General features: G+C 47.0%; 2 protein-coding genes across 3 annotated transcripts in view; both read left to right on the forward strand.

The window, feature by feature from the left end:
* The window catches only part of RADX (RPA1 related single stranded DNA binding protein, X-linked), a 62,875-nt gene extending 58,475 nt beyond the window's left edge, over window positions 1-4,400 (forward strand). Inside the window, exons 14-15 of one of the 2 annotated variants that reach the window (XM_067471689.1) lie at window positions 2,646-2,822; window positions 3,572-4,400. In XM_067471689.1, coding sequence (XP_067327790.1) covers window positions 2,646-2,822; window positions 3,572-3,750 — 356 coding nt within the window. In that variant the 3' untranslated portion in view covers window positions 3,751-4,400. The remainder of the gene's footprint in view (window positions 1-2,645; window positions 2,823-3,571) is intronic. The other variant, XM_067471691.1, reaches the window with a different exon arrangement.
* Window positions 4,401-10,793: 6,393 nt separating this feature from the next.
* Window positions 10,794-26,566, forward strand: part of RNF128 (ring finger protein 128) — a 100,910-nt gene continuing 85,137 nt past the window's right edge. The window contains exon 1 of the mRNA XM_060756510.2: window positions 10,794-11,208. Coding sequence (XP_060612493.2) covers window positions 10,809-11,208 — 400 coding nt within the window. The 5' untranslated portion in view covers window positions 10,794-10,808. The remainder of the gene's footprint in view (window positions 11,209-26,566) is intronic.

The following is a 26,566-nucleotide window of genomic DNA, read 5'->3' on the forward strand; positions in this document are numbered from 1 at the left end:
AGAGGACTATAAATCCCAACAGCTCCAAAATGCCAAGGTCTATGTACCACAGTCCTCTCCAGTATTTTCTGTTCACCATGGGAATTCTCTGCGCCAAGTTCGAGTGCATTGCATGGCTGCATGAGTTCAGAATGCTTTTGGATGGGAGAGGACTATAAATCCCAGCAGCTCCAAAATGCCAAGGTCTATGTACCACAGTCCTCTCCAGTATTTTCTGTTCACCATGGGAATTCTCTGTGCCAAGTTTGAGTGCATTGCATAGCTGCATGAGTTCAGAATGCTTTTGGATGGGAGAGGACTATAAATCCCAGCAGCTCCAAAATGCCAAGGTCTATGTACCACAGTCCTCTCCAGTATTTTCTGTTCACCATGGGAATTCTCTGTGCCAAGTTCGAGTGCATTGCATGGCTGCATGAGTTCAGAATGCTTTTGGATGGGAGAGGACTATAAATCCCAGCAGCTCCAAAATGCCAAGGTACCCCAATCTTTTCCAGTAATTTCTGTTGGTTATGGGAGTTCTGTATGCCAAGCTTCTTCCATTCCATTTTTGTTGGAATGCTCTTTGTTGGCTGGGGAATTATAAATCCCAGCAACTACAACTGGTGGTGAGCTCTGGACCTCATTAAGCCGCTGCCACTGTTACGAGATAGTAAGAGGAATGCAGTTTCTCAACCTTCCTAATGCCGCGACCCCCTAATACAATTCCTCATGTTGTGATGACCCCCAACCATAACATTATTTTCATTGCCACTTCAGAACTGTCATTTTGCTACTGTTGTCCCGTGATATGAGATTAGGTCTCTGGTTGGAGAGAGCTAAGGAAACGTTAATGCAGTGGCTCTCAATCCTCCTAATGCCCCGACCCCTTAATATAGTTCCTCATGTTGTGGAGACCCCCGACCATCACATTATTTTCGTTGCTACGTCAGAACTGTCATTTTGCTACTGTTGTCCCGTGATATGAGATTAGGTCTCTGGTTGGAGAGAGCTAAGGAAACGTTAATGCAGTGGTTCTCAACCTTCCTAATGCCGCGACCCCTTAATACAATTCCTCATGTTGTGGAGACCCCCAACCATAACATTATTTTCATTGCCACTTCAGAACTGTCATTTTGCTACTGTTGTCCCGTGATATGAGATTAGGTCTCTGGTTGGAGAGAGCTAAGGAAACGTTAATGCAGTGGCTCTCAATCCTCCTAATGCCCCGACCCCTTAATATAGTTCCTCATGTTGTGGAGACCCCCGACCATCACATTATTTTCGTTGCTACGTCAGAACTGTCATTTTGCTACTGTTGTCCCGTGATATGAGATTAGGTCTCTGGTTGGAGAGAGCTAAGGAGACGTTAATGCAGTGGTTCTCAACCTTCCTAATGCTGCAACCCCCTAATACATTTCCTCATGTTGTGGTGACCCCCAACCATCACATTATTTTCATTGCTACTTCAGAACTGTCATTTTGATACTGATGTCCCGTGACATGAGATTAGGTCTCTGGGTGGAGAGAGCTAAGGAAACGTTAATGCAGTGGTTCTCAACCCTTCTAATGCCGCAACCCCTAAATACAGTTCCTCATGTTGTGGTGACCCCCAACCATAACATTATTTTTGTTGCTACTTCAGAACTGTCATTTTGCTACTCTTGTCCCGTGATATGAGATTAGGTCTCTGGTTGGAGAGAGCTAAGGAGACGTTAATGCAGTGGTTCTCAACCCTCCTAATGCCGCAACCCCTGAATACAGTTCCTCATGTTGTGGTGACCCCCAACCATCACATTATTTTCATTGCTACTTCAGAACTGTCATTTTGCTACTGTTGTCCCGTGATATGAGATTAGGTCTCTGGTTGGAGAGAGCTAAGGAGACGTTAATGCAGTGGTTCTCAACCCTCCTAATGCTGCAACCCCTGAATACAGTTCCTCATGTTGTGGAGACCCCCGACCATCACATTATTTTCGTTGCTACGTCAGAACTGTCATTTTGCTACTGTTGTCCCGTGATATGAGATTAGGTCTCTGGTTGGAGAGAGCTAAGGAGACGTTAATGCAGTGGTTCTCAACCTTCCTAATGCTGCAACCCCCTAATACATTTCCTCATGTTGTGGTGACCCCCAACCATCACATTATTTTCATTGCTACTTCAGAACTGTCATTTTGATACTGATGTCCCGTGACATGAGATTAGGTCTCTGGGTGGAGAGAGCTAAGGAAACGTTAATGCAGTGGTTCTCAACCCTTCTAATGCCGCAACCCCTAAATACAGTTCCTCATGTTGTGGTGACCCCCAACCATAACATTATTTTTGTTGCTACTTCAGAACTGTCATTTTGCTACTCTTGTCCCGTGATATGAGATTAGGTCTCTGGTTGGAGAGAGCTAAGGAGACGTTAATGCAGTGGTTCTCAACCCTCCTAATGCCGCAACCCCTGAATACAGTTCCTCATGTTGTGGTGACCCCCAACCATCACATTATTTTCATTGCTACTTCAGAACTGTCATTTTGCTACTCTTGTCCCGTGATATGAGATTAGGTCTCTGATTGGAGAGAGCTAAGGAGACGTTCTAGAGCAAACTTGCGCAACATAACAAACTTTTAAGTACTGATAAAGTTTTTTGGGATTAAAAAAAAGACAACTTTCTCTTACACAGGGATAAATCACGACATTGCTGTAGATGTGGCTTTCCTTCCCGTATGTTCTGAAGACTCCCATTTGTGCCGTGGAAAAGGCACATCCAGTTCTGTAGTGTTGACTCACCCAAGTGGTACTTCATCCCAGCAGGAGAGGATCGACAGTGAAGGGCCTTCTGAAATATTTCCGCTTGCAGGTAGGAATTTCTTGATGATGATGATGTTGATGATGTTGGCATTGGTGATTCTCTTGTGACAGTCATAAAGTTTGTTATGAGAGTCGAAGTTAATTCCTAACACCAGCTGTTAGTAATGGTTGAAGTCCAAAACACCCAGAGGGCTGAAGTTTGCCCATGCCTGCATGAGGTGCTTCTGAACTTCTGCTAATGGATGGGAGTTTTTCAAGAGAGAAATACTCAAGGTGCAATTGCAAACAGTGCCAACAAAGAGAAAAAATAGGACAAGTGCAAAGAAGCCAGAATGGATGTCCAAAGAACTTCTAACTGTGCTAAGACACAAAAGAGACATGCACAAGAAGTGGGAAAAGGGAGAAACCACCAAAGAAGAATTCAAACAAATAGCCAACTCCTGTAGGGAAAATGTTTGCAAGACTAAAGCACAAAACGAGCTCAGGCTTGCCAGGGACATTAAAAACAATAAAAAGGGCTCTTTTTCTTATGTCAGTAGAAAAAGGAAGAACAAGGAGGCAATAGGGCCTCTTTGAGGAGATGGGGCAATGCTGACAGGGGATAGGGAAAAGGTAGAACTACTTAATGCCTTCTTTGCCTCAGTCTTCTCACAAAAAGAAAGTCATCCTCCAAGACTAGAACAGGCCCCCTTAAGGCAAACCTAACCTAAGATGGTTGTGTGACTTCTTGCCATCTGGGGGAATCCTTTGTTGGGAGAAGATTTTGATACCAATTCCACTCTCTTGTTTTTTGCCCAGTAGATGTAGTTGTCAAAGCCACCGCTGACCTGGAGAAACAACATGTCATCTGCATCCTGGACATCTGTTCTTTAGGCGAAGATAAAGTTGAGGTCTTTCTGAACAGAGTGTACGACGTTACCGACGTCAACGTAGCAAGCCAAGCATACCTGACGAACGATGCGGCGTCTGTACGCTGAAGAGGAATTAGCGTGTATCGCTGCATATATTTTTTTCGAGGAAAGCTTGGATCCTTAGCCAGCAACGTTGCAAAAGGAAGTCCCTGATCATGGGCACCGAGGAAGGTGCGTTTCTGTAAAAAGGTACATTGCCGAGTTGCTAATCATGACACCTTTCTGTGAGCGTTGGGTTGTAAGAGAGGTCAATCGCTGTTCTCTGTGAATAAATCTTTGCACAGGTGGGGAAAAAAAGAATTTGGCTTCGTCCGATGTTACTTAATTGGTAGGCATCTGAGCTTGATGGTATTTCCTAACTTTTATCACAATTGTGAATTCTCTGGGTGATTTTTTTTTTTTGTATCACTGAAGTGAAATGAGGCCGGTCAGAAAAAACAGCTAAAATTAGGTTGTCCCGTTTTCGTCTTCTTGCTGACGAACGGAAGGAGTTGGGAGAGGAACAAAGGAAACGTGTTAGGTTTCCGAACCTTCTCCGTGAACTCCTGATTTCTGGAAATGACTGGCGGTATTTTCTTTCCGTTACCCAGCCCTTTTGTTTGCTGTGCCAAACATGAGAATAATTATGCTTTGTCGAATCGCTGGGTTGCGGTGAGTTTGCCGGACTGTCTGTCCACGTTCCAGAAGCATTCTCTCCTGAAGTTTCGCCCACATCTATGGCAGGCCTCCTCAGAGGTTGTGAGATATGTTGGAAACTAGGCAAGTTGGGTTTATATATCTGTGGAATAATGTCCAGGGTGGGAGAAAGAACTCTTGTCTGCTGGAGGCGAGTGTGAATGTTTCAGTTGGTCACCTTAACTAGCATTGAGTGGCCTAGCAGTTTCACGGTCTGGCTTCTTACTGTTTGGGGGAATCCTTTCTTGGTATGTGATTACGTGACCCTAATTACTTCTTATTGACCAGGGGAATCCTTTGTTGGGAGGTGATTAGGTGGCACTGATTGCTTCTTACTGCATGGGGGAATCCTTTGTTGGGAGGTGATTAGGTGACCCTGATTACTTCTTATTGACCAGGGGAATCCTTTGTTGGGAGGTGATTACGTGGCACTGATTGCTTCTTACTGCATGGGGGAATCCTTTGTTGGGAGATGATTAGGTGACCCTAATTACTTCTTATTGACCAGGGGAATCCTTTGTTGGGAGGTGATTAGGTGACCCTAATTACTTCTTACTGCCCAGGGGAATCCTTTGTTGGGAGGTGATTAGGTGACCCTAATTACTTCTTACTGCCCAGGGGAATCCTTTGTTGGGAGGTGATTAGGTGACCCTAATTACTTTTTACTGCCTGGGGGAATCCTTTGTTGGGAGGTGATTAGATGGTCCTAATTACTTCTCACTGTATGGGGGAATCCTTTGTTTAGAGGTGATTAGGTGGCCCTGATTACTTCTTACTGTCCAGGGGAATCCTTTGTTGGGAGGTGATTAGGTGGCCCTCATTACTTCTTACTGCCCAGGGGAATCCTTTGTTGGGAGGTGATTAGGTGACCCTAATTACTTAGTCACCTCCAGGGGAATCCTTTCTTGGGAGTTGATTAGATGGCACTGATTGCTTCTTACTGAATGGGGAATCCTTTGTTGGGAGGTGATTAGGTGACCCTAATTACTTCTTATTGACCAGGGGAATCCTTTGTTGGGAGGATTTGAAACTGCTAGGCCATCAAATGCTAATCAAGGTGACCAATTGCGACATTCACACCTACCTCCAACAGACAAGAGTTCTTTCTCCCACCATGGATATATACACCCAAATTTCCAAGTTTCCAACAGACTTCACAACCTCTGAGGATGCCTGCCAGAGATGCAGGCGAAACGTCAGGAGAGAATGCTTCTGGAACATGGCCCGACAGCGTGGAAAAGACACAACAACACAATAATTATGTTGTCAGTTGCTTTTTTATATGATGTGCCATTTCCAAGCAAAACATTCAAATGAGAATTTATCATTTGACTCCTTCTGTAGAAAATGGAAATGAAGCGAAGCTGCAGTTGATGCAGAACTCGTGGTTAGCTCAGCGCCGGGAATTTTTCAGACAACGCCTGCATTGCACTTACAAATATTACGTTTATTTTTGTATAAATCTCAGTATTCAAAAGAGTGTACATAATTGGGTATTTTATACTGTGTTTTTCTGTATCACTTTTTGAATTTTGCGTGTATGTTTAGGTTGTTGTGCTGTTTTACTTGTTTAAATATTTTACAGATTATGATGATAACATAACAAAAAAGAAATAAGAATGGCCTTTTGTGTTTCTGGGCCAGAGTTCCTTTAATAAAAGTTCATAATGCAAAACATGTTGCATTATTAGCACAGTGGTTCTCAACCCTCATAACGCCGTGACCCCTTAATGCAGTTCCTCATGTTGTGACCCCCAACCATCACATTATTTTCGTTGCTACTTCACAACTGTCATTTTGCGACTGTTGTCCTGTGATATGAGATTAGGTCTCTGATTGGAGAGAGCTAAGGAGACGTTAATGCAGTGGTTCTCAACTTTCCTCATGCCACAACCCCTGAATACAGTTCCTCCTGTTGTGGTGACCCCCAACCATCACATTATTTTCCTTGCTACTTCACAACTGTCATTTTGCGACTGTTGTCCCGTGATATGAGATTAGGTCTCTGATTGGAGAGAGCTAAGGAGACATTAATGCAGTGGTTCTCAACCCTCCTAATGCCGCGACCCCTGAATACAGTTCCTCATGTTGTGGTGACCCCCAACCATAACATTATTTTCGTTGCTACTTCAGAACTGTCATTTTGCTACTGTTGTCCCGTGATATGAGATTAGATCTCTGGTTGGAGAGAGCTAAGGAAACGTTAATGCAGTGGTTCTCAACCTTCCTAATGCCGCAACCCCTGAATACAGTTCCTCATGTTGTGCTGACCCCCAACCATCACATTATTTTCGTTGCTACTTCAAAACTGTCATTTTGCTCCTGTTGTCCCGTGATATGAGATTAGGTCTCTGATTGGAGAGAGCTAAGGAGACATTAATGCAGTGGTTCTCAACCCTCCTAATGCCGCGACCCCTGAATACAGTTCCTCATGTTGTGGTGACCCCCAACCATAACATTATTTTCGTTGCTACTTCAGAACTGTCATTTTGCTACTGTTGTCCCGTGATATGAGATTAGATCTCTGGTTGGAGAGAGCTAAGGAAACGTTAATGCAGTGGTTCTCAACCTTCCTAATGCCGCAACCCCTGAATACAGTTCCTCATGTTGTGCTGACCCCCAACCATCACATTATTTTCGTTGCTACTTCAAAACTGTCATTTTGCTACTGTTGTCCCGTGATATGAGATTAGGTCTCTGATTGGAGAGAGCTAAGGAGATGTTAATGCAGTGGTTCTCAACCCTCCTAATGCTGTGACCCCTTAATACAGTTCCTCCTGTTGTGGTGACCCTCAACCATAACATTATTTTCGTTGCTACTTCAGAACTGTCATTTTGCTCCTGTTGTCCCGTGATATGAGATTAGGTCTCTGATTGGAGAGAGCTAAGGAGACATTAATGCAGTGGTTCTCAACCCTCCTAATGCCGCGACCCCTGAATACAGTTCCTCATGTTGTGGTGACCCCCAACCATAACATTATTTTCGTTGCTACTTCAGAACTGTCATTTTGCTACTGTTGTCCCGTGATATGAGATTAGATCTCTGGTTGGAGAGAGCTAAGGAGACGTTAATGCAGTGGTTCTCAACCTTCCTAATGCTGCAACCCCTGAATACAGTTCCTCATGTTGTGCTGACCCCCAACCATCACATTATTTTCGTTGCTACTTCAAAACTGTCATTTTGCTACTGTTGTCCCGTGATATGAGATTAGGTCTCTGATTGGAGAGAGCTAAGGAGATGTTAATGCAGTGGTTCTCAACCCTCCTAATGCTGTGACCCCTTAATACAGTTCCTCATGTTGTGGTGACCCCCAACCAGAACATTATTTTCATTGCCACTTCAGAACTGTCATTTTGCTACTGTTGCCCCATGATATGAGATTAGATCTCTGGTTGGAGAGAGCGAAGGAAACGTTAATGCAGTGTTTCTCAGCCCTCCTAATGCCGCAACCCCTGAATACAGTTCCTCATGTTGTGGTGACCCCCAACCAGAACATTATTTTCGTTTTTATTTGTCGTGTCAGGGCAGCCAGTCAATTATATTACATTTCTAACAGAACAAAGCAAACAAACAGGCAAAATACAAAAATTGTGAGTTTGGTAGTTGATTAAATGTCATTTGAGCGGTATCTGTCCCCTTGGAGTGCCTCTGGTGTTGCCACAAGAAGGTCCTCCCTTGTGCATGTGGCAGGGCTCAGGGTGCATTGCAGCAGGTGGTCAGTGGTTTGCTCCTCTCCACACTCGCATGTCGAGGATTCTACTTTGTGGCCCCATTTCTTGAGGTTGGCTCTGCATCTCGTGGGGCCAGAGCGCAGTCTGTTCTGCGCCTTCCAAGTCACCCAGTCTTCTGTGTGCCCAGCGGGGAATCTCTCATTTGGTATTCTGGGTTTGAGCCTGCCACTTTTGGACTCTCGCTTGCTGCGGTGTTCCAGCGAGTGTCTCTGTAGATCTTAGAAAACTATTTCTAGATTTAAGTCCTTGACGTGCTGGCTGATACCCAAACAAGGGATGAGCTGGAGATGTCTCTGCCTTGGTCCTTTCACTATTGGCTGCTACTTCCCGGCGGATGTCAGGTGGTGCAATACCGGCTAAGCAGTGTAATTTCTCCCGTGGTGTGGGGCACAGACACCCCGTGAGAATGCGGCATGTCTCATTAAGAGCCACATCCACTGTTTTAGTGTGGTGAGATGTGTTCCACACTGGGCATGCATACTCAGCAGCAGAGTAGCATAGCGCAAGGGCGGATGTCTTCACTGTGTCTGGTTGTGATCCCCAGGTTGTGCCAGTCAGCTTTTGTATGAGATTGTTTCTAGCGCCCACTTTTTGCTTGATGTTCAGGCAGTGCTTCTTGTAGGTCAGAGCACGGTCCAGAGTGACTCCTCCCAGGTACTTGGGTGCGCTGCAATGCTCCCGTGGGATTCCTTCCTTCCCAGGTAATAATCCTCAGAGCTCGGGATGCTTGTCTGTTCTTAAGGTGAAAGGCACATGTCTGTGTTTTAGATGGATTAGGGATCAGCTGGTTTTCCCTGTAATAGGCAGTAAGAGCACCTAGAGCTTTGGAGAGCTTCTGTTCAACCATCTCAAAGCTCCCTGCTTGAGCAGTGATGGCACGATCATCAGCATAGATGAAACTCGCAAGTGTTGAACCTGACTCAGCACATAGAAGATGGCTTTGAAAGGCAGCAGATCACAGGAGCTGTCTTCATAGACCTGTCAGCAGCCTATGAGACTGTGAACCACCACGGCCTCCTCTACAACACAATAATTATGTTGTCAGTTGTCAGAGGAGAAAAATGTATTATACATTGAGCCCTTGCAGTTAGCAAGGTGTCAATCTGCTTCAAGCCTGGTCCTCTGCCTCGTTGAATGCATCCTCTCTTGCTTGTTGTAGAGAGTTATGGAAATGTTGACTTAACTCTGTATCAGACAGAGTTAAATCAACACATACTCCGGATGTGTTGACTTAAAGTCCCATGATTCCCAGCTGTGGGAGTTGTAGTCCAACATCAGGCTGGGGAAAGCCATTGTAATAAATTTAGAAAAAAAGGTGTGGAAGGAGTGGGAGGGAAGGAGGGAGGAAAGAGGGAGGTAAGGAAGGAGGGAGGTAAGGATGGATGGATGGATGGAAGGAAGGAAGGAAGGAAGGAAGGAAGGAGGGAAGGAGGGAGAAAGAAAGAGGAAGGAGGGAGGAAAGGGGAGGGAGGAATGAGGGAAGGAAGAAAGGATGAAAAAGTAGGAAAGAAAGAGGGAAGGTCATAGGAAAGAGGGAAGGAGGAAAGGAAGGAGAAAAAGAGAGAGGGGTGGAGGGAGGAAAGAGGGAAGGACAAATAGGAAGGAATGGAGGGAGGGAGGAAAGAACGAAAGAAGGAAGGAGAAGGAAAGAGGAAGGAGGAAAGGGGAAAGGAAGGAAGAAAGGGGAGGGAGGAAGGGGAAGAGGGAAGGAGGGAGGAAAGAGGGAAGGAAGGAAGAAAGGGGAGGATGGAAGGAGAAGAGAGAGGGAGGAAAAAGGGAAGGAAGGAAGGAGAAAGAGAGAGGAAGGAGGGAGGAAAGGGGAAAGGAAGGAAGAAAGAGGAGGGAGGAAGGAGAAGAGAGAGGGAAGGCGGGAGGAAAGAGGGAAGGAAGGAAGAAAGGGGAGGATGGAAGGAGAAGAGAGAGGGAGGAAAAAGGGAAGGAAGGAAGGAGAAAGAGAGAGGAAGGAGGGAGGAAAGAGGGAAGGAAGGAAGAAAGGGGAGGATGGAAGGAGAAGAGAGAGGGAGGAAAAAGGGAAGGAAGGAAGAAAGGGGAGGATGGAAGGAGAAGAGAGAGGGAGGAAAAAGGGAAGGAAGGAAGGAGAAAGAGAGAGGAAGGAGGGAGGAAAGGGGAAAGGAAGGAAGAAAGGGGAGGGAGGGAGGAGAAGAGAGAGGGAAGGAAGGAGGAAAGAGGGAAGGAAGGAAGAAAGGGGAGGATGGAAGGAGAAGAGAGAGGGAGGAAAAAGGGAAGGAAGGAAGGAGAAAGAGAGAGGAAGGAGGGAGGAAAGGGGAAAGGAAGGAAGGGGAGGATGGAAGGAGAAGAGAGAGGGAGGAAAAAGGGAAGGAAGGAAGGAAGGAGAAAGAGAGAGGAAGGAGGGAGGAAAGGGGAAAGGAAGGAAGGGGAGGAAGGAAGGAGAAGAGAGAGGGAAGAAGGGAGGGAGGAAGGAAGGAGAAAGAGAGAGGAAGGACCTGTGGCATATAAGGCTGGGGTGTTGCGTGGCTGTCCTTTCGCCCAGTCGCTCTAGTGTCAGGTGTGTTTTTATTCCCTGGAGATAAGCTGAAATGGAGATGGCGTAACCAAGCTGTAATGTACCTGGGAGGAGCGGTGTGGCTTACCTGCCCGGGAGTGTCCTTTCAGTTCCTGGGCGGAAGCGGCAGACGAACAGCGGGCAGGTGAAGGCACGTCCATGCCCTCCCATGTTCCGCTCCGGTAAACCAGCCATGAATTGGGGGAGAGCGCTCGGCACCGCCTGCTTCCTGGTCCTGGCCGGAGTGCTGAGAGCCGGGCAGGCCGTCCCCGTCAAGGCCAACGTCAGCGTCTTCTATTTCAACGCCGCCAACGACTCCACGGAGAGCGAGAGGTGCGAGTGCGGCCTGTACGGGGTGCACTCCCCCGTGGCCAGCGCTCACGGGCCCGTGGTGGCCGCCAACGCCTCTGGCCTGCAGGCCTGCCTCTGGAACACCAAGTTCCCCGCCTCGGGGTCGCCCTGGATCGCCCTCGTCGAAAGGGGCAACTGCACCTTCGCAGAGAAGATCCAGCGCGCGGCCGCACAGGGCGCCCAAGCCGTGGTCATCTACAACTCCAAGAACAGCAGCTACCTGGTCCCCATGGCACACCCCGGTAAGACTCTCCAAGCTGCTCCTAGCAACCGATATTTTCCGTTGAGAACAGGTATGGGCAAGCCCAGGCCCAAGGGAAGGATGCGGCCCCTCGGGCTCTCTTCTCAGGCCCTCCTCTCTCCCACCATCCGAACCTTCCTTCCTTCACTCTTTCCTTCCTCCTCACCTCTCTCTCTTTCTCCTTCTCTCCTTCCTTCCCTCTCTCCCTCTTTCCTACGTCCTTCCCTCTCTCTTTTTTTCCTCCTTTTTCGTCCTTCCTTCCCTCTTTCCTCCCTCCTTCCCTCTCTCTTCTCCTTCCTTCCTCCCCTTTCTTGCTTCCTTTCCCCTTTCCTCCCACATTCCTCTTTTTCTCACTCCTTCCTTCCTTCCCTCCCTTTCCTTCCTTCTTTCCTCCCTCCACTCCCCTCTCTTTTTCTCCTTCCTTCCATCCTTCCTTCCTTCCCTCTTTCCTACGTCCTTCCCTCTCTCTTTCTCTTTCCTTCTTTTTCATCCTTCCTTCCCTTTTTCCTCTCCCTTCCGTTTCTCTTCTCCTTCCTTCCTTCCTTCCTTCCTTCCTTCCTTCCTTCCTTCCCTTCCCTTCCCTTCCCTTCCCTTCCCTTCCCTTCCCTTCCCTTCCTTCCTTCCCTTCCCTTCCTTTCCCCTTTCCTCCCTCCTTCCTCTCTTTCTCTCTCCCTCCCTCCTTCCTTCCTGGAGAACAAGCCCTATGAGCAGCGGCTTAAGGAGCTGGGCATGTTTAGCCTGAAGAAGAGAAGGCTGAGAGGAGACATGATAGCCATGTATAAATATGTGAGAGGAAGCCACAGGGAGGAGGAGGGAGCAAGCTTGTTTTCTGCTTCCCTAGAGACTAGGACGCAATGGAACAATGGTTTCAAACTACAAGAGAGGAGATTCCACCTGAACATGAGGAAGAACTTCCTGACTGTGAGAGCCGTTCAGCAGTGGAACTCTCTGCTCCGGAGTGTGGTGGAGGCTCCTTCTTTGGAGGCTTTTAAACAGAGGCTGGATGGCCATCTGTCAGGGGTGATTTGAATGCAATATTCCTGCTTCTTGGCAGAATGGGGTTGGACTGGATGGCCCAGGAGGTCTCTTCTAACTCTTGGATTCTAGGATTCTATGATTCCTTTCTTCCTTTCCTTCCTTCCTTTCATCTCTCCCTCTTTCCTCCCTCCTTCCCTACCTCTCCTTCCTTCCTTCCTTTCCCCTTTCCTCCCCCCTTCCTCTCTTTCTCCCTTCCTCCCTCCCTCCTTCCTTCCTTCCTTCCTTCCTTCCTTCCTTTCCTTCCTTCCATCTCTCCCTCTTTCCTCCCTCCTTCCCTCCCTCCCTCTCCTTCCTTCCTTTCCCCTTTCCTCCCTCCTTCCTCTCTTTCTCCCTTCCTTCCTTCCTTCCTTCCTTCCTTCCTTCCTTCCTTCCTTCCTTCCTTCCTTCCTCCCTTCCCTTCCCTTCCCTTCCCTTCCCTTCCCTTCCCTTCCCTTCCTTCCATTTCTCCCCCTTCCCTCCCTCCTTCCCTCCCTCTCCCTTCCTTCCTTTCTCCTTTCCTCCTACCTCTCTCTTTCTCCTTCCTTCTTTCCTCCCTTCCTCCCTCCCTCCATTTCTTCCTTCTTATTTGTCCTTCCTTCCTTCCCTCTTTCCTCCCTCCACTCCCTCTCTCTTTCTCCTTCCTTCCTTCCTTCCTTCCTTCCATCCATCTCCTTCTCCTTCTCCTTCTCCTTCTCCTTCTCCTTCTCCTTCTTTCCCATTTGTCGTTTCTTCCTTCTCTCTTTCCTCCCTTCCTCCTTTCTCTTCCTCCCTTCCTTCTCTTTTTCCTTCCTCCTTTCCTCCTGGGGGATGTTTAGTTGGGAGAAGAGAAGGTTGAGAGGGAACAGGAGAACCCTGCTTCAGGATTTCAAAGGATGTCCCATTGAGAAGGAGGAGAATTGACTTCCTGCTCCTCTAGAGACCAGGGCACAAGAAGAGAGCAATGGGTTCAAATGGAAAGGAAAGAGATTCGACTGAAAAGATCAGGAAGAACTTCCTGGAGAGTGTGGTGGAGTCTCCTTCTCTGGAGGCTTTTCCGCAGAGGTTGTCTATCGGGAGTGCTTTGATGCCATTTCGAATATTTTGTTTTCATCTGACAGTCTCTTTTAAATATGTATTTATTTGGACAGAAGTCTCATGGAGTTCTTTAGGAAGTGTGTCTATATAATAAAAAGGCTACATAAATCTATATATATATAACAAGCCCTATGAGGAGTGGCTTAAAGAGCTGGGCATGTTTAGCTTGAAGAAGAGAAGGCTGAGAGGAGACATGATAGCCATCTATATAAATAAAAATGTAATGTTCGTTTGTGGGATTAGCACAACTCAAAAACCACTGGACGAATTGGCACCAAATTTGGACACAAGACTCCTAACAACCCAATCTATGTCCTTCACTCAAAAAAATTGATTTCATCATATGGGAGTTGTAGTTGCTGGGATTTATAGTTCACCTACAATCAAAGAGCACTGTGAATCCCACCAACAATGGAATTGAACCAAACTTGGTACACAAAACTCCCATAACCAACAGAAAGTAGGGTTTGGTGGACATTGACCTTGAGTTTGGGAGTTGTAGTTCACCTACATCCAGAGAGCACTGTGGACTCAAACAATGATGGATCTGGACCAAACTCTACACGAATACTCAATATGCCCAAATGTGAACACTGGTAGAGTTTGGGGAAAATACAATCTTGACATTTGGGAGTTGTAGTTGCTGGGATTTATAGTTCATCTACAATCAAAGAGCATTCAAACACCTACATCCAGAGATCGCTGTGGACTCCAACAATGATGGATCTGGACCAAACTCTACATGAATACTCAATATGTCCAAATGTGAACACTGGTGGAGATTGGGGAAAATAGAATCTTGACATTTGGGAGTTGTAGTTGCTGGGATTTATAGTTCACCTACAATCATAGAGCATTCTGAACCCCACCAACGATGGAATTGAACCAAACTTGGCACACAGTTCTCCCATTACCAACAGGAAGTACTGGAAGGGTTTGGTGGGCATTGACCTTGAGTTTGGGAGTTGTAGTTCACCAGAGATCTCTGTGGACTCAAACAATGATGGATCTGGACCAAACTTGGCAACGATTCTCAGTATGCCCAAATGTAAACACTAGTAGAGTTTGGGGAAAATAGACCTTGACATTTGGGAGTTGTCGTTGCTGGGATTTATAGTTCACCTACAATCAAAGAGCATTCAAACCCTAGTTTTAATTCACCTACATCCAGAGATCGCTGTGGACTCCAACAATGATGGATCTGGACCAAACTGTACATGAATACTTAATATGTCCAATGTGAATACTAGTGGAGTTTGGGGGAAATAGAATCTTGACATTTGGGAGTTGTAGTTGCTGGGATTTATAGTTCACCTACAATGAAACAGCACTGTGAACTCCACCAACAATGGAATTGAACCAAACTTGGTACACAGAACTCCCATAACCAACAGGAAGTACTGGAAGGGTTTGGTGGGCATTGACCTTGAGTTTGGGAGTTGTAGTTCACCTACATCCAGAGATTGCTGTGGACTCAATGATGGATCTGGATCAAACTTGGCAACAATTCTCAGTATGCCCAAATGTAAACACTAGTAGAGTTTGGGGAAAATAGACCTTGACATTTGGGAGTTGTCGTTGCTGGGATTTATAGTTCACCTACAATCAAATACCATTCAAACACCTACATCCAGAGATCGCTGTGGACTCCAACAATGATGGATCTGGACCAAACTCTACACAAATACTCAATATGTCCAAATGTGAACACTGGTGGAGATTGGGGAAAATAGAATCTTGACATTTGGGAGTTGTTATTGCTGGGATTTATAGTCCACCTACAATCAAAGAGCACTGTGAATCCCACCAACAATGGAATTGAACCAAACTTGGCACATAGTTTTCCCATGACCAAGAGAAAATACTGGAAGGGTTTGGTGGGCATTGACCTTGAGTTTGGGAGTTGTAGTTCACCTACATTCAGAGATCACTGTGGACTCAAACAATGATGGATCTGGACCAAACTCTACACGAATACTCAATATGTCCAAATGTGAACACTGGTAGAGTTTGGGGGAAATGGAATCTTGACATATGGGAGTTGTAGTTGCTGGGATTTATAGTTCACCTACAATCACAGAGCATTCTGAACCCCACTAACGATGGAGTTGAACCAAACTTGGTACACAGATCTCCCACGTGGGCCACAGCAACGCGTGTCAGGGGACGGCTAGTGAATAATAATGATGAGTCTTTTCTAACCAGAATCCACTAGTTTTCACATGGGAGTTTTTGTTGGGGAAGTCTGACATTTAAATAATAATAGAGCGTTTTTACCGGGTTCTTCAGCCACAAAGCCACTCAGAGCGGCTTACATAATGTGAATTTGCCCTCAGGCTTACATAAGATAAATAAGATGTAATGCATAAGATGAGATGCGATGTAGCTCATTAGGAACACGATGGCTTCGTTTCCACAATTTCATGGCAACTCGTTTCACACTTAGTTCTAAATTACTCTGTTCCTTTGATTCTTAGATGGGGAAAATAGACCTTGATGTTTGGGACTTGTAATTGCTGGAATTTATAGTTCACCCATGATCAAAGAGCATCCTGAACTCCACCAACGATGGAATTGAACCAAACTTGGCACACAGAACTCCCACGATGAACAGAAAATACTGGAAGCGTTCGGTGGTCATTGACCTTGAGTTTGGGAGTTGTAGTTCACCTACATCCAGCGAGCACTGTGGACTCAAACAATGATGGATCTGAACCAAACTTGGTACCAATCCTCAATATGGCCAAATGTGAACACTGGTGGTGTTTGTGAAAAATAGACCTTGACATGTGGGAGTGGTAGTTGCTGGGATTTGTAGTTCACCTATAATCCAAGAGCATTCTGAACTCCACCAACAATGGAACTGAACCGGATTTGGCAGACAGAACTGCCATGACCAATAGAAAATACTGGAAAGGTTTGGTGGGCATTGACCTTGAGTTTTTGATTTGTAGTTCACCTACATCCAGAGATCACTGTGGACTCAAACAATGATGAATCTTGGCACGAAAACTCAATATACCCAACAAATCCTCAATATGCCCAAATGTGAACAGTGGTGGAGTTTGGGGGAAATAGGCCTTGATATTAGGGAGTTGTAGTTCTTGGGATTTATAGTTCAATCATAATCAAAGAACATTTTTATAGAATTGAACCACATCTTGGCATACAGAACTCCCATGATTAACAGAAAATACTGGAAGGCTTTTGTGGGCATTGACCTTGTGTTTTGGAGTTGTAGTTCACCTCCATCCAGAGAGCACTGTGGACTCAAACAATGATGGATCTGGACCAAATTTGGCAAAAATGCTCAATATGCCCAAATGTGATCACTGGTGGAGTTTGGGGAAAGGAGGAAGGAAAAAGAGAAGGAAGGAAGGGAATGGAGAGAGGGAAGGGAGGGAGGAAAGAGAAAATAGGAAAGAGAATAGGAAGGAAAGAGAAAAGGGAAGGAAGGAAGGTGAAAGAAAGTGGGAAGGAGGGAGGAAAGAGGGAAGTAAGGAAGGCTGGAAGGGAAGGAAGGATGGAGAAAGGAAGGTAAAGAAGGAAAGGGATGAAGGGAAGGGAAGGAAGGAGAAAAAAAGGGAAGGAGAGAGGAAAGAAGGAAGGAGAAAGGGAGAGGGGAGGGACAAAAAAGAAATGGAAACAAAGGGGAAGGAAGGAGAAAGGGGGAAGGAGGGAGGAAAGAGGAAAGGAAGGACAAAGAAGGAGGGAGGAAAGAGAAAAGGAAGGAAAGAGGGAAGTAAGAAGGGTGGGAGAAAGAGAGGGAAGGAGGAAGGAAGGAGGGAGAAAGAGAGGGAAGGAGGGAGAAAGAGAGGGAAGGAGGGAAGAAAGGGAAGGAGAAAGAGGGAAGGAAGGAGAAAGGGAAGGAGGGAGGAAAGAGGGAAGGAGAAAGAGAGAGGGAAGGAGGGAGGAAAGAGAAGGAAGGAGAAAGAGTGGGAAGGAGGGAGGAAAGAGGGAAGGAAAGAAGGAGAAAGAGAGGGAAGAATGGAGGAAAGGGAAGGAAGGAAGGAGAAAGAGAGGGAAGGAGGGAGGAAAGGGGAGGTAGGAAAGAGAAAGAGAGGGAAGGAGGGAGGAAAGAGGGAAGGAAGGCAGGCTGGAAGGGATGGACAAAGGGAGGTAAAGAAGGAAAGGGATGAAGGGAGGAGAAGGAAGGAAAGATGGGAACGAAGGAGAAGAAAAGGAAAGGAAGGAAAGAGAAGGGGAGAGGGGAGGGACGAAAGAAAAGGAAACAAAAGGGAAGGAAGGAGAAAGGGCGAAGGAGGGAGGAAAGAGGAAAGGAAGCAGAAGGAAGGAGGAAAGAGAAAAGGAAGGAAAGAGGGAAGGAAGGAGGGCGGGAGAAAGAGAGCGGGAAGGAAGGAGGGAGAAAGAGATAGGGAAGGAGGGAGGAAAGAGGGAAGGAAGGAGGAAGAAAGGGAAGGAGGGAGAAAGAGGGAAGGAAGGAAGGAGAAAGAGAGGTTAGGTGGAAGGAAAGTGGGAAGGAAGGAAGGAGAAAGAGGGAAGGAGGGAGGAAAGAGGGAAGGAAGGACGACGATGGAACGGAAGGAGGGAGGGAGGTAAGGAAGAAAGGGAAGGAGGAAGGAAAGAGAAGGAAGGAACAACAAGAGGGAAGGAAGGAAGAAGAAAGAGGGAAGGAGGAAGGGAAGGAAGGAGAAAAAGGAGGGAAGGAAGGAGAAAGAGAGGGAAGGAGGCAGGAAAGGGGAGGAAGGAAGAACGAAAGAGGGAAGAAAGGCCGAAAGGGTGGGAGGGAGGGAGGTAAGGAAGAACGGGAAGAAGGAAGAGAGGGAAGGGAAGGAAGGAGAAAAGGGGGAGATCAGGGAGGGAGGAAAGGAAGGAGGTAGGCAAGAGAGAAGGAAAGGAGGATAGGATGGTGAGAGAGGAGGAACTGAGAAGAGAGCCCAAGGGGCTTCATCCTCCCTCCGAGCCTGGGTTTGCCCATTCTTGCTATGACTGCAATCTATCTTCCCTCCAAAAGCAAATCTGAATCCAAATCTACCACTGCAATAGGAGACAGCTGATTTTTTGTTGTTGTGCATAACTGAATTGGCTGCCTTCTTTTCAATGCACAGATACTATTGCTCTGTGGTTGTGTGCCTTCAAGCCATATCTAACTTACAAGCTGGGTAGATGCAGGGAATGATGCCGTGGATGGAACGTGTCTGGATGTCAGGAAGGCCTTCTTCGACAAGGTCCCCCATGACCTTCTGGCAAGGAAACGAGGCAAAACTACGGTGAGGTGGATCTGGAATTGGTTAAGTGGACAAACCCAGAGGGTGATTCTCCCCAAGGCTTCCTCCTCTTCATCCTGGAAAGAAGTGACGAGTGGAGTGCCATCCGCAGGGTTCCCCCCTGGGCCCGGTCCTGATCAGGATCTTTATTAATGACTGAGATGAAGGGCTAGAAGGCAGGATCATCAAGTTTGCAGACGACACCAAATTGGGAGGGATAGCCAATAGTCCAGAGGACAGGAGCAGGATTCAAAGGGATCTTGACAGATTGGAGAGATGAATGGCCAAAACTAACAAAATGAAGTTCAACAGTGACAAATGCAAGATACTCCACTTTGGCACGAAATGCAAAGAGACAGAATGGGGGACGATGATGCCCGGCTTGAGAGCAGTACGTGTGGAAAAGATCTTGGAGTCCTTGTGGACAACAAGTTAAACATGAGCCAGGAATGGGATGTGGCGGCAAAAAAAGCCAATGGGATGTTGGCCTGCATCAAGAGGAGCCTAGTGTCTAGATCCAGGGAAGTCATGCTCCCCATGCTCTATTCCGCTTTGGTCAGACCACACCTGGAATATTGTGTCCAATTCTGGGCACCGCAATTCAAGAGAGATATTGACAAGCTGGAATGTGTCCCGAGGAGGGCGACTCAAATGATCAAGGGTCTGGAGAACAAGCCCTATGATGAGCGGCTTAAGGAGCTAGGCATGTTTAGCCTGAAGAAGAGATATGATAGCCATGTATAAATATGTGAGAGGAAGCCACAGGGAGGAGGGAGCAAGCTTGTTTTCTGCTTCCCTGGAGGCGAGGACGCGGAACAATGGCTTCAAACTACAAGAGAGGAGATTCCATCTGAACATGAGGAAGATCTTCCTGACTGTGAGAGCCGTTCAGCAGTGGAACTCTCTGCCCCGGTGTGTGGTGGAGGCTCCTTCTTTGGAAGCTTTTAAACAGGGGCTGGATGGCCATCTGTCAGGGGTGGTTTGAATGCAACATTCCTGCTTCTTGGCAGAATGGGGTTGGACTGGATGATGGCCCAGGAGGTCTCTTCCAACTCTTTGAGTCTATGATTCTAACTTACAGTCAGAGGGTTGTCTTTTGCCTTCCTTTGAGGCCGAGAGAGTGTGACTCACCCAAGGCCAGCCAGGCCAAGGAGGGATCTGAACTCAGTTCCCTAGAGTCATAGTCCAACGCTCAAATGGTGATGGAAACTCTTGCTTCATCAGCCTCTAATTAATTGGATAACATTCGTGGCCAGCCAGTGGATAATCTCTTTAGCCCAGCATCTGTTGGCTGACTTAACAGCTCCAAGAATGGAAAACAATTGGCCTTTGATGTGTTGTTTAGTCTTTGTTGCTATTGTCTACCATCACGCTAACTCCAATTGAGGACTACCCTACGACTGAGAGACCCCCAAGAGCCTCAGCTGTCTTGAAAAGTCAAAATTGCGACCTTGATTCGGTTTGATCCATCTGTTGTGTTGTCATCTTTTTCTTCCCATTGCCTTCTGCTTTATCAGGCATTATCGGATTTTTTTTCCAACGAGCCTTATCATCTCATAAATAGGTCCAAAGTACGACGGCCTCACTGTAGACATCTTGGCTCCTAGTGAAAGGTCAGGTTTCATAGCTCTCGGTTGTTTATCTTTTTTGGTAGTCCGTGGTATCTGTACGATATCCCTCGCGTGCTACGTTTCAAATGAATTGATTTTCTTCCTTTTAGCTTTCCTGAACAATTTTCACAAGCATAGACAGAAGTGATAAATGTTGCAACTCAGAGTAAGCATCACCCTGCTTCCAAACACCACCACACAAAGAGCTGTAGTTTTATAGTTTATTGAGGAAAAAATCCAAGTCAAAGAATAAAGTTAAAAGAAGGATATAATTCCAAAGACCTTCAGATAAAAACAGGACACACAATTCTATTGGCAAAGTTCAAACCAGAGTCCCAGGTACAGGCGATGAAACATTTGCCCCATGAATCACAATGCAAGAAATCCCAAGCGTACTGCTTTCCAGGCTAAGGTTATTCCATGAAGCTTCCAGGCTAGTAAGCTACGTTGAACTGACGCTTTCTCAGAGTTTGCAAGAGGCCTAAATACCTATTTAACATGAAAACATTAGGCTCTCGTCATCATAAAAGCATTGCGATGACCTTTCACCGAGATGGCTTCTCGTCTGCTGGCCAGATGAGAATTCTGCTCAGCCACAACAATAAATACTATGATCTGTATGGTTATGGCTTTGATGTCTGTGCAGGTGTCATGGAGAATTCTAAACTGTTTATTTATTTATTTACTGTATTTCTTTACTGCCTTTCGGCGACTCAAGGCGGTTTACAGGCAACAAGTAATATACATAATACCAAAATGCACATAAAACATTAAATACAATATAAAACCACAACAGAAATAATAAGCTACAGCCAGGAGACAGGTGTTTTTAAAGTCTCTTCCTCAGTCCCCTTTCTCCTCCTGAGGTGGCAGGCAGATGTAGTAAGCAACAGCCAGGAGACAGGTGTTTTTAAAGTCTCTTCCTCAGTCCCCTTTCTCCTCCTGAGGTGGCAGGCAGATGTAGTAAGCAACAGCCAGGAGACAGGTGTTTTTAAAGTCTCTTCCTCGGTCCCCTTTTTCCTTCTGAGGTGGCAAGCAGATGTAATAAGCAACAGCCAGGAGACGTGCTTTTAAAGTCTCTTCCTCAGTCCCCTTCTTCCTCTTAGATGGCTTGGGAGGAGGAGAGTAGCAGCAGGATTTCCTCTTCCTCCTCCTGAGGTGGCACGCAGATGTAGTAAGCAACAGCCAGGAGACAAGTGTTTTTAAAGTCTCTTCCTCAGTCCCCTTCCTCCCCTTGGCTGGCTTTGGAGGGGGAGAGTAGCAGCAGGATTTCCTCCTCCTCCTCCTGAGGGGGCAGGCAGATGTAGTGAGCAACAGCCAGGAGACAGGTGTTTTTAAAGTCTCTTCCTCAGTCCCCTTCCTCCTCTTAGCTGGCTTGGGAGGGGGAGAGTAGCAGCAGGGTTTCCTCCTTCTCCTCCTGAGGTGGCAGGCAGATGTAGTAAGCGACAGCCAGGATACAGGTGTTTTTAGAGTCTCTTCCTCAGTCCCCTTCCTCCTCTTAGCTGGCTTGGGAGGGGGAGAGTAGCAGCAGGATTTCCTTCCTTCTCCTCCTGAGGTGGCAGGCAGATGTAGTAAGCAACAGCCAGGAGACAGGTGTTTTTAAAGTCTCTTCCTCAGTCCCCTTCCTCTTCTTAGCAGGCTTGGGAGGGGGAGGGTAGCAGCAGGATTTCCTCCTTCTCCTGAGGTGGCAGGCAACTGTAGTAAGCAACAGTCAGGAGACAGGTGTTCTTAAAGTCTCTTCCTCAGTCTCCTTCCTCCTCTTAACTGGCTTGGGAGGGGGAGAGTAGCAGCAGGATTTCCTCCTTCTCCTCCTGAGGTGGCAGGCAGATGTAGTAAACAACAGCCAGGAGACAGGTGTTTTTAAAGTCCCTTCCTCAGTCCCCTTTCTCCTTCTGAGGTGGCAGGCAGATGTAGTAAGCGACAGCCAGGGGACAGGTATTTTTAAAGTCTCTTCCTCAGTCCTCTTCCTCCTCTTAGCTGGCTTGGGAGGGGGAGAGTAGCAGCAGGATTTCCTCCTTCTCCTCCTGAGTTGGCAGGCAGATGTAGTAAGCAACAGCCAGGAGATAGATGTTTTTAAAGTCTCTTCCCCAGTAAGCAACAGGCAGGCAGATGTAGTAAGCAACATGTGAGAGGCAGATGTAGTAAGCAACAGCCAGGAGACAGGTGGTTTAAAAGTCTCTTCCTCAGTCCCCTTCCTCCTCTTAGCTGGCTTGGGAGGGGGAGAGTAGCAGCAGGATTTCCTCCTTCTCCTCCTGAGGTGGCAGGCAACTGTAGTAAGCGACAGCCAGGTGTTTTAAAGTCCCTTCCTCAGTCCCCTTCCTCCTCTTAGATGGCTTGGGAGGGGGAGAGTAGCAGCAGGATTTCCTCCTTCTCCTCCTGAGGTGGCAGGCAACTGTAGTAAGCAACGGTCAGGATACGGGTGTATTTAAAGTCTCTCCCTCAGTCCCCTTCCTCCTCTTAGCTGGCTTGGGAGGGGGAGAGTAGCAGGAGGATTTCCTCCTTCTCCTCCTGAGGTGGCAGGCAACTGTATTAAGCAACGGCCAGGATACAGGTGGTTAAGTCCCTTTCTCAGTCCCCTTTCTCCTCCTGAGGTGGCAGGCAGATGTAATAAGCGACAGCCAGGAGACAGGTATTTTTAAAGTCTCTTCCTCAGTCCCCTTCCTCCTCTTAGCTGGCTTGGGAGGGGGAGAGTAGCAGCAGGATGTCCTCCTTCTCCTCCTGAGGTGGCAGGCAGATGTAGTAAACAACAGCCAGGAGACAGGTGGTTTTAAAGTCTCTTCCTCAGTCCCCTTTCTCCTCCTGAGGTGGCAGGCAGATGTAGTAAACAACAGCCAGGAGACAGGTGGTTTTAAAGTCCCTTCCTCAGTCCCCTTTCTCCTCCTGAGGTGGCAGGCAGATGTAGTAAACAACAGCCAGGAGACAGGTGGTTTTAAAGTCTCTTCCTCAGTCCCCTTCCTTCTCTTAGCTGGCTTGAGGACCGGAGGAGGAAAGTAGCAGCAGGATTTCCTCCTTCTCCTCCTGAGGTGGCAGGTAGATGTAGTAAACAACATCCAGGAGACAGGTGTTTTTAAAGGCCCTTCCTCAGTCCCCTTCCTCCTCTTAGCTATCAACTCTGTTGCCTATGAACTTTATAATGGGGTGTGCAATTTGGTTCAACCCCATTCTGTTTGCAGTATCTAGATTTCGGTGAACCCCCCACATCTGTTTTTCAGGAGCCTCCCGAATTAAGTTGGGAAAATGTCCAACCAAAAGATCTGGGAAGTTCCGGCCCATTGGATGGCATGGTTTCCCAGCATCCTGGCAGAAGAGAATATCAGGGTCTGCACCTCCTCTTCAGAGGAAGGAGAGAAAACAAGTCAAGCATATCAAAGATCTGCTGCACAAATGTAAAAAGTCCCAAAAAGTTGGCAGGCGAAATGATTCCTTCTTGTTTTGATCTCCATCCTATGACAATACTGCCCCCAAGGGGCCATTTTAAGGCATGTGAATCATACAAACTGCACAGACCTGGCTTACCTGTACTGAACACACAACTCGTATCCTACCTGCTCATCCTTCTTACCTTTTGTAGCAGTGCTGCTTTTCCCTCTTGGCGTTCTCCTTTGCTTCTTGCCGTTCTCTCCCTGCGCTTCCCCTCCTCGCCATTTCTAAATAGCCGCCACCTCCCCGGGAATCACATCAGACCCAAAATACGTTCTGGTTTGCATAATCCCTCCATAGGAAGCATCTTGCCCAAGGGGATATTTCCTTGAACACTCTAGTTCCAAAACAAGCTCTGTTTCTTTGCATTCCACTGTCGCTGCATTTCCTGGCTTCCTCATAGCTATGCGCAGTCTCACATTTGTTTGGAGACTTTCAGTTAAAGTACTTAACTTTTCACCCTCAGTTGCATTTGGTATTTTTATTTGATTTATCATGTCATCAGCAACCACACCATTGTATTAGATTTCTAACAGAACAAAACAAACACACAGATTACAAAAAAAAAAAACCCCATAGATTTTGCAAACTCGGTAGTTGATTAAATGCCCTTTGACCAGTATCTGGCCACTTGGAGTGACTCTGGTGTTGCCGCAAGGAGGTCCTCCATCGTGCATGTGGCAGGGCTCAGGTTGCATTGCAGCAGGTGGTCAGTGGTTTGCTCTTCTCCGCACTCGCATGTCGTGGACTCCACTTTGTGGCCCCATTTCTGGAGGTTGGCTCTGCATCTCGTGGTGCCAGAGCGCAGTCTGTTCAGCGCCTTCCAAGTCGCCCAGTCTTCTGTGTGCCCAGGGAGGAGTCTCTCATTGGGTATCACCAACGGATTGAGGTTCTGGGTTTGAGTCTGCCACTTTTGGACTCTTGCTTGCTGAGGTGTTCCAGTGAGTGTCTCTGTAGATCTAAGAAAACTATTTCTAGATTTATGTTGTTGATGTGCTGGCTGATACCCAAACAAGGGATGAGCTGGAGATGTCTCTGCCTTGGTCCTTTCACTATTGGCTGCTACTTCCCGGTGGATGTTCCCCATGACCTTCTGGCAAGGAAACTAGTCAAATGTGGGCTAGGCAAAATTACGGTGAGGTGGATCTGTAATTGGTTAAGTGGACGAACACAGAGAGTGCTCACTAATGCTTCCTCTTCATCTTGGAAAGAAGTGACAAGTGGAGTGCCGCAGGGTTTTCCGTCCTGGGCCCGGTCCTGTTCAGGATCTTTATTAATGACTTAGATGAAGGGCTAGAAGGCAGGATCATCAAGTTTGCAGACGACACCAAATTGGGAGGGAGAGCCAATACTCCAGAGGACAGGAGCAGGATTCAAAATGATCTTGACAGATTAGAGAGATAATGGGCCAAAACTAACAAAATGAAGTTCAGCAGGGACAAATGCAAGATAAAATGAAATGCAAAGATACAGAATGGGGGACAATGCCTGGCTTGAGAGCAGTACGTGTGAAAAAGATCGTGGAGTCCTCGTGGACAACAAGTTAAACATGAGCCAGGAATGTGATGTGGCGGCAAAAAAAGCCAATGGGATTTTGTCCTGCATCAAGAGGAGCCGAGTGTCTAGATCTAGGGAAGTCATGCTCCCCATGCTCTATTCTGCTTTGGTTAGACCACTTTACCTGGAATATTGTGTCCCGTTCTGGGCACCACATTTCAAGAGAGATATTGACAAGCTGGAAGGTGTCCAGAGGAGGGCGACTAAAATGATCAAGAGTCTGGAGAACAAGCCCCATGAGGAGCGGCTTAGGGAACTGGGCATGTTTAGCCTGAAGAAGAGAAGGATGAGAGGAGACATGATAGCCATGAATAAATATGTGAGAGGAAGCCACAGGGAGGAGGAGGGAGCAAGCTTGTTTTCTGCTTCCTTGGAGACTAGGACGCAATGGAACAATGGCTTCAAACTACAAGAGAGGAGATTCCATCTGAACATGAGGAAGAACTTCCTGACTGTGAGAGCCGTTCAGCAGTGGAACTCTCTGCCCCGGAGGGAGTGTGGTGGAGGCACCTTCTTTGGAGGCTTTTAAACAGAGGCTGGATGGCCATCTGTCAGGGGTGATTTGAATGCAATATTCCTGCTTCTTGGCAGAATGGGGTTGGACTGGATGATGGCCCAGGAGGTCTCTTCCAACTCTTTGATTCTATGATTCTATGATTCTATGAACAAGCCAGTACCTGCCACATATGTTGCTTAAGTCACATTGACTGACCGTCTGTGCAGGATCCCATACTTCGCACTTTAACAACATAACAGTTCAACGCTAAGGCTTCTCGCCAAAATGGAACTGTAGAGGAGAGTCTACTGAACAAGCCAGTACCTGCCACATATGTTGCTTAAGTCACATTGACTGACCGTCTGTGCAGGATCCCATACTTCGCACTTTAACAACATAACAGTTCAACGCTAAGGCTTCTCGCCAAAATGGAACTGTAGAGGAGAGTCTACTGAACAAGCCAGTACCTGCTGCATACAGTGCTTAAGTCGCATTGACCGACCGTCTGCGCAGGGTTCCATACTTCGCACTTTAACAACATAATAGTTCAATGCTAAGGCTTCCCGTCAAAATGGAACTGTAGAGGAGAGTCTACTGAACAAGCCAGTACCTGCTGCATACAGTGCTTAAGTCGCATTGACCGACCGTCTGCGCGGGGTTCCATACTTTGCACTTTAACAACATAATAGTTCGATGCTAAGGCTTCCTGCCAAAATGGAACTGTAGAGGAGAGTCTACTGAACAAGCCAGTACCTGCCGCATACCAGTCCTGCCATCTGTTGAGGAGTTACGAAGGTGGAGGCATTACTTTTCAGTCAAACCTCGTACACGCAGAACATTTTCCACCTGGGAGCATTGAGTGTTTATGAGACTGAAACACGTGCTCTTCTGAATCCAAACGCTGACTCTTGGGATACCGGGAGTGCCAAGGAGAGGCTGGTGTGCAATCTTGGACGC

The sequence above is a fragment of the Anolis sagrei genome, chromosome 10 (assembly GCF_037176765.1).
Source record: "Anolis sagrei isolate rAnoSag1 chromosome 10, rAnoSag1.mat, whole genome shotgun sequence".
NCBI lineage: Eukaryota > Metazoa > Chordata > Lepidosauria > Squamata > Dactyloidae > Anolis > Anolis sagrei.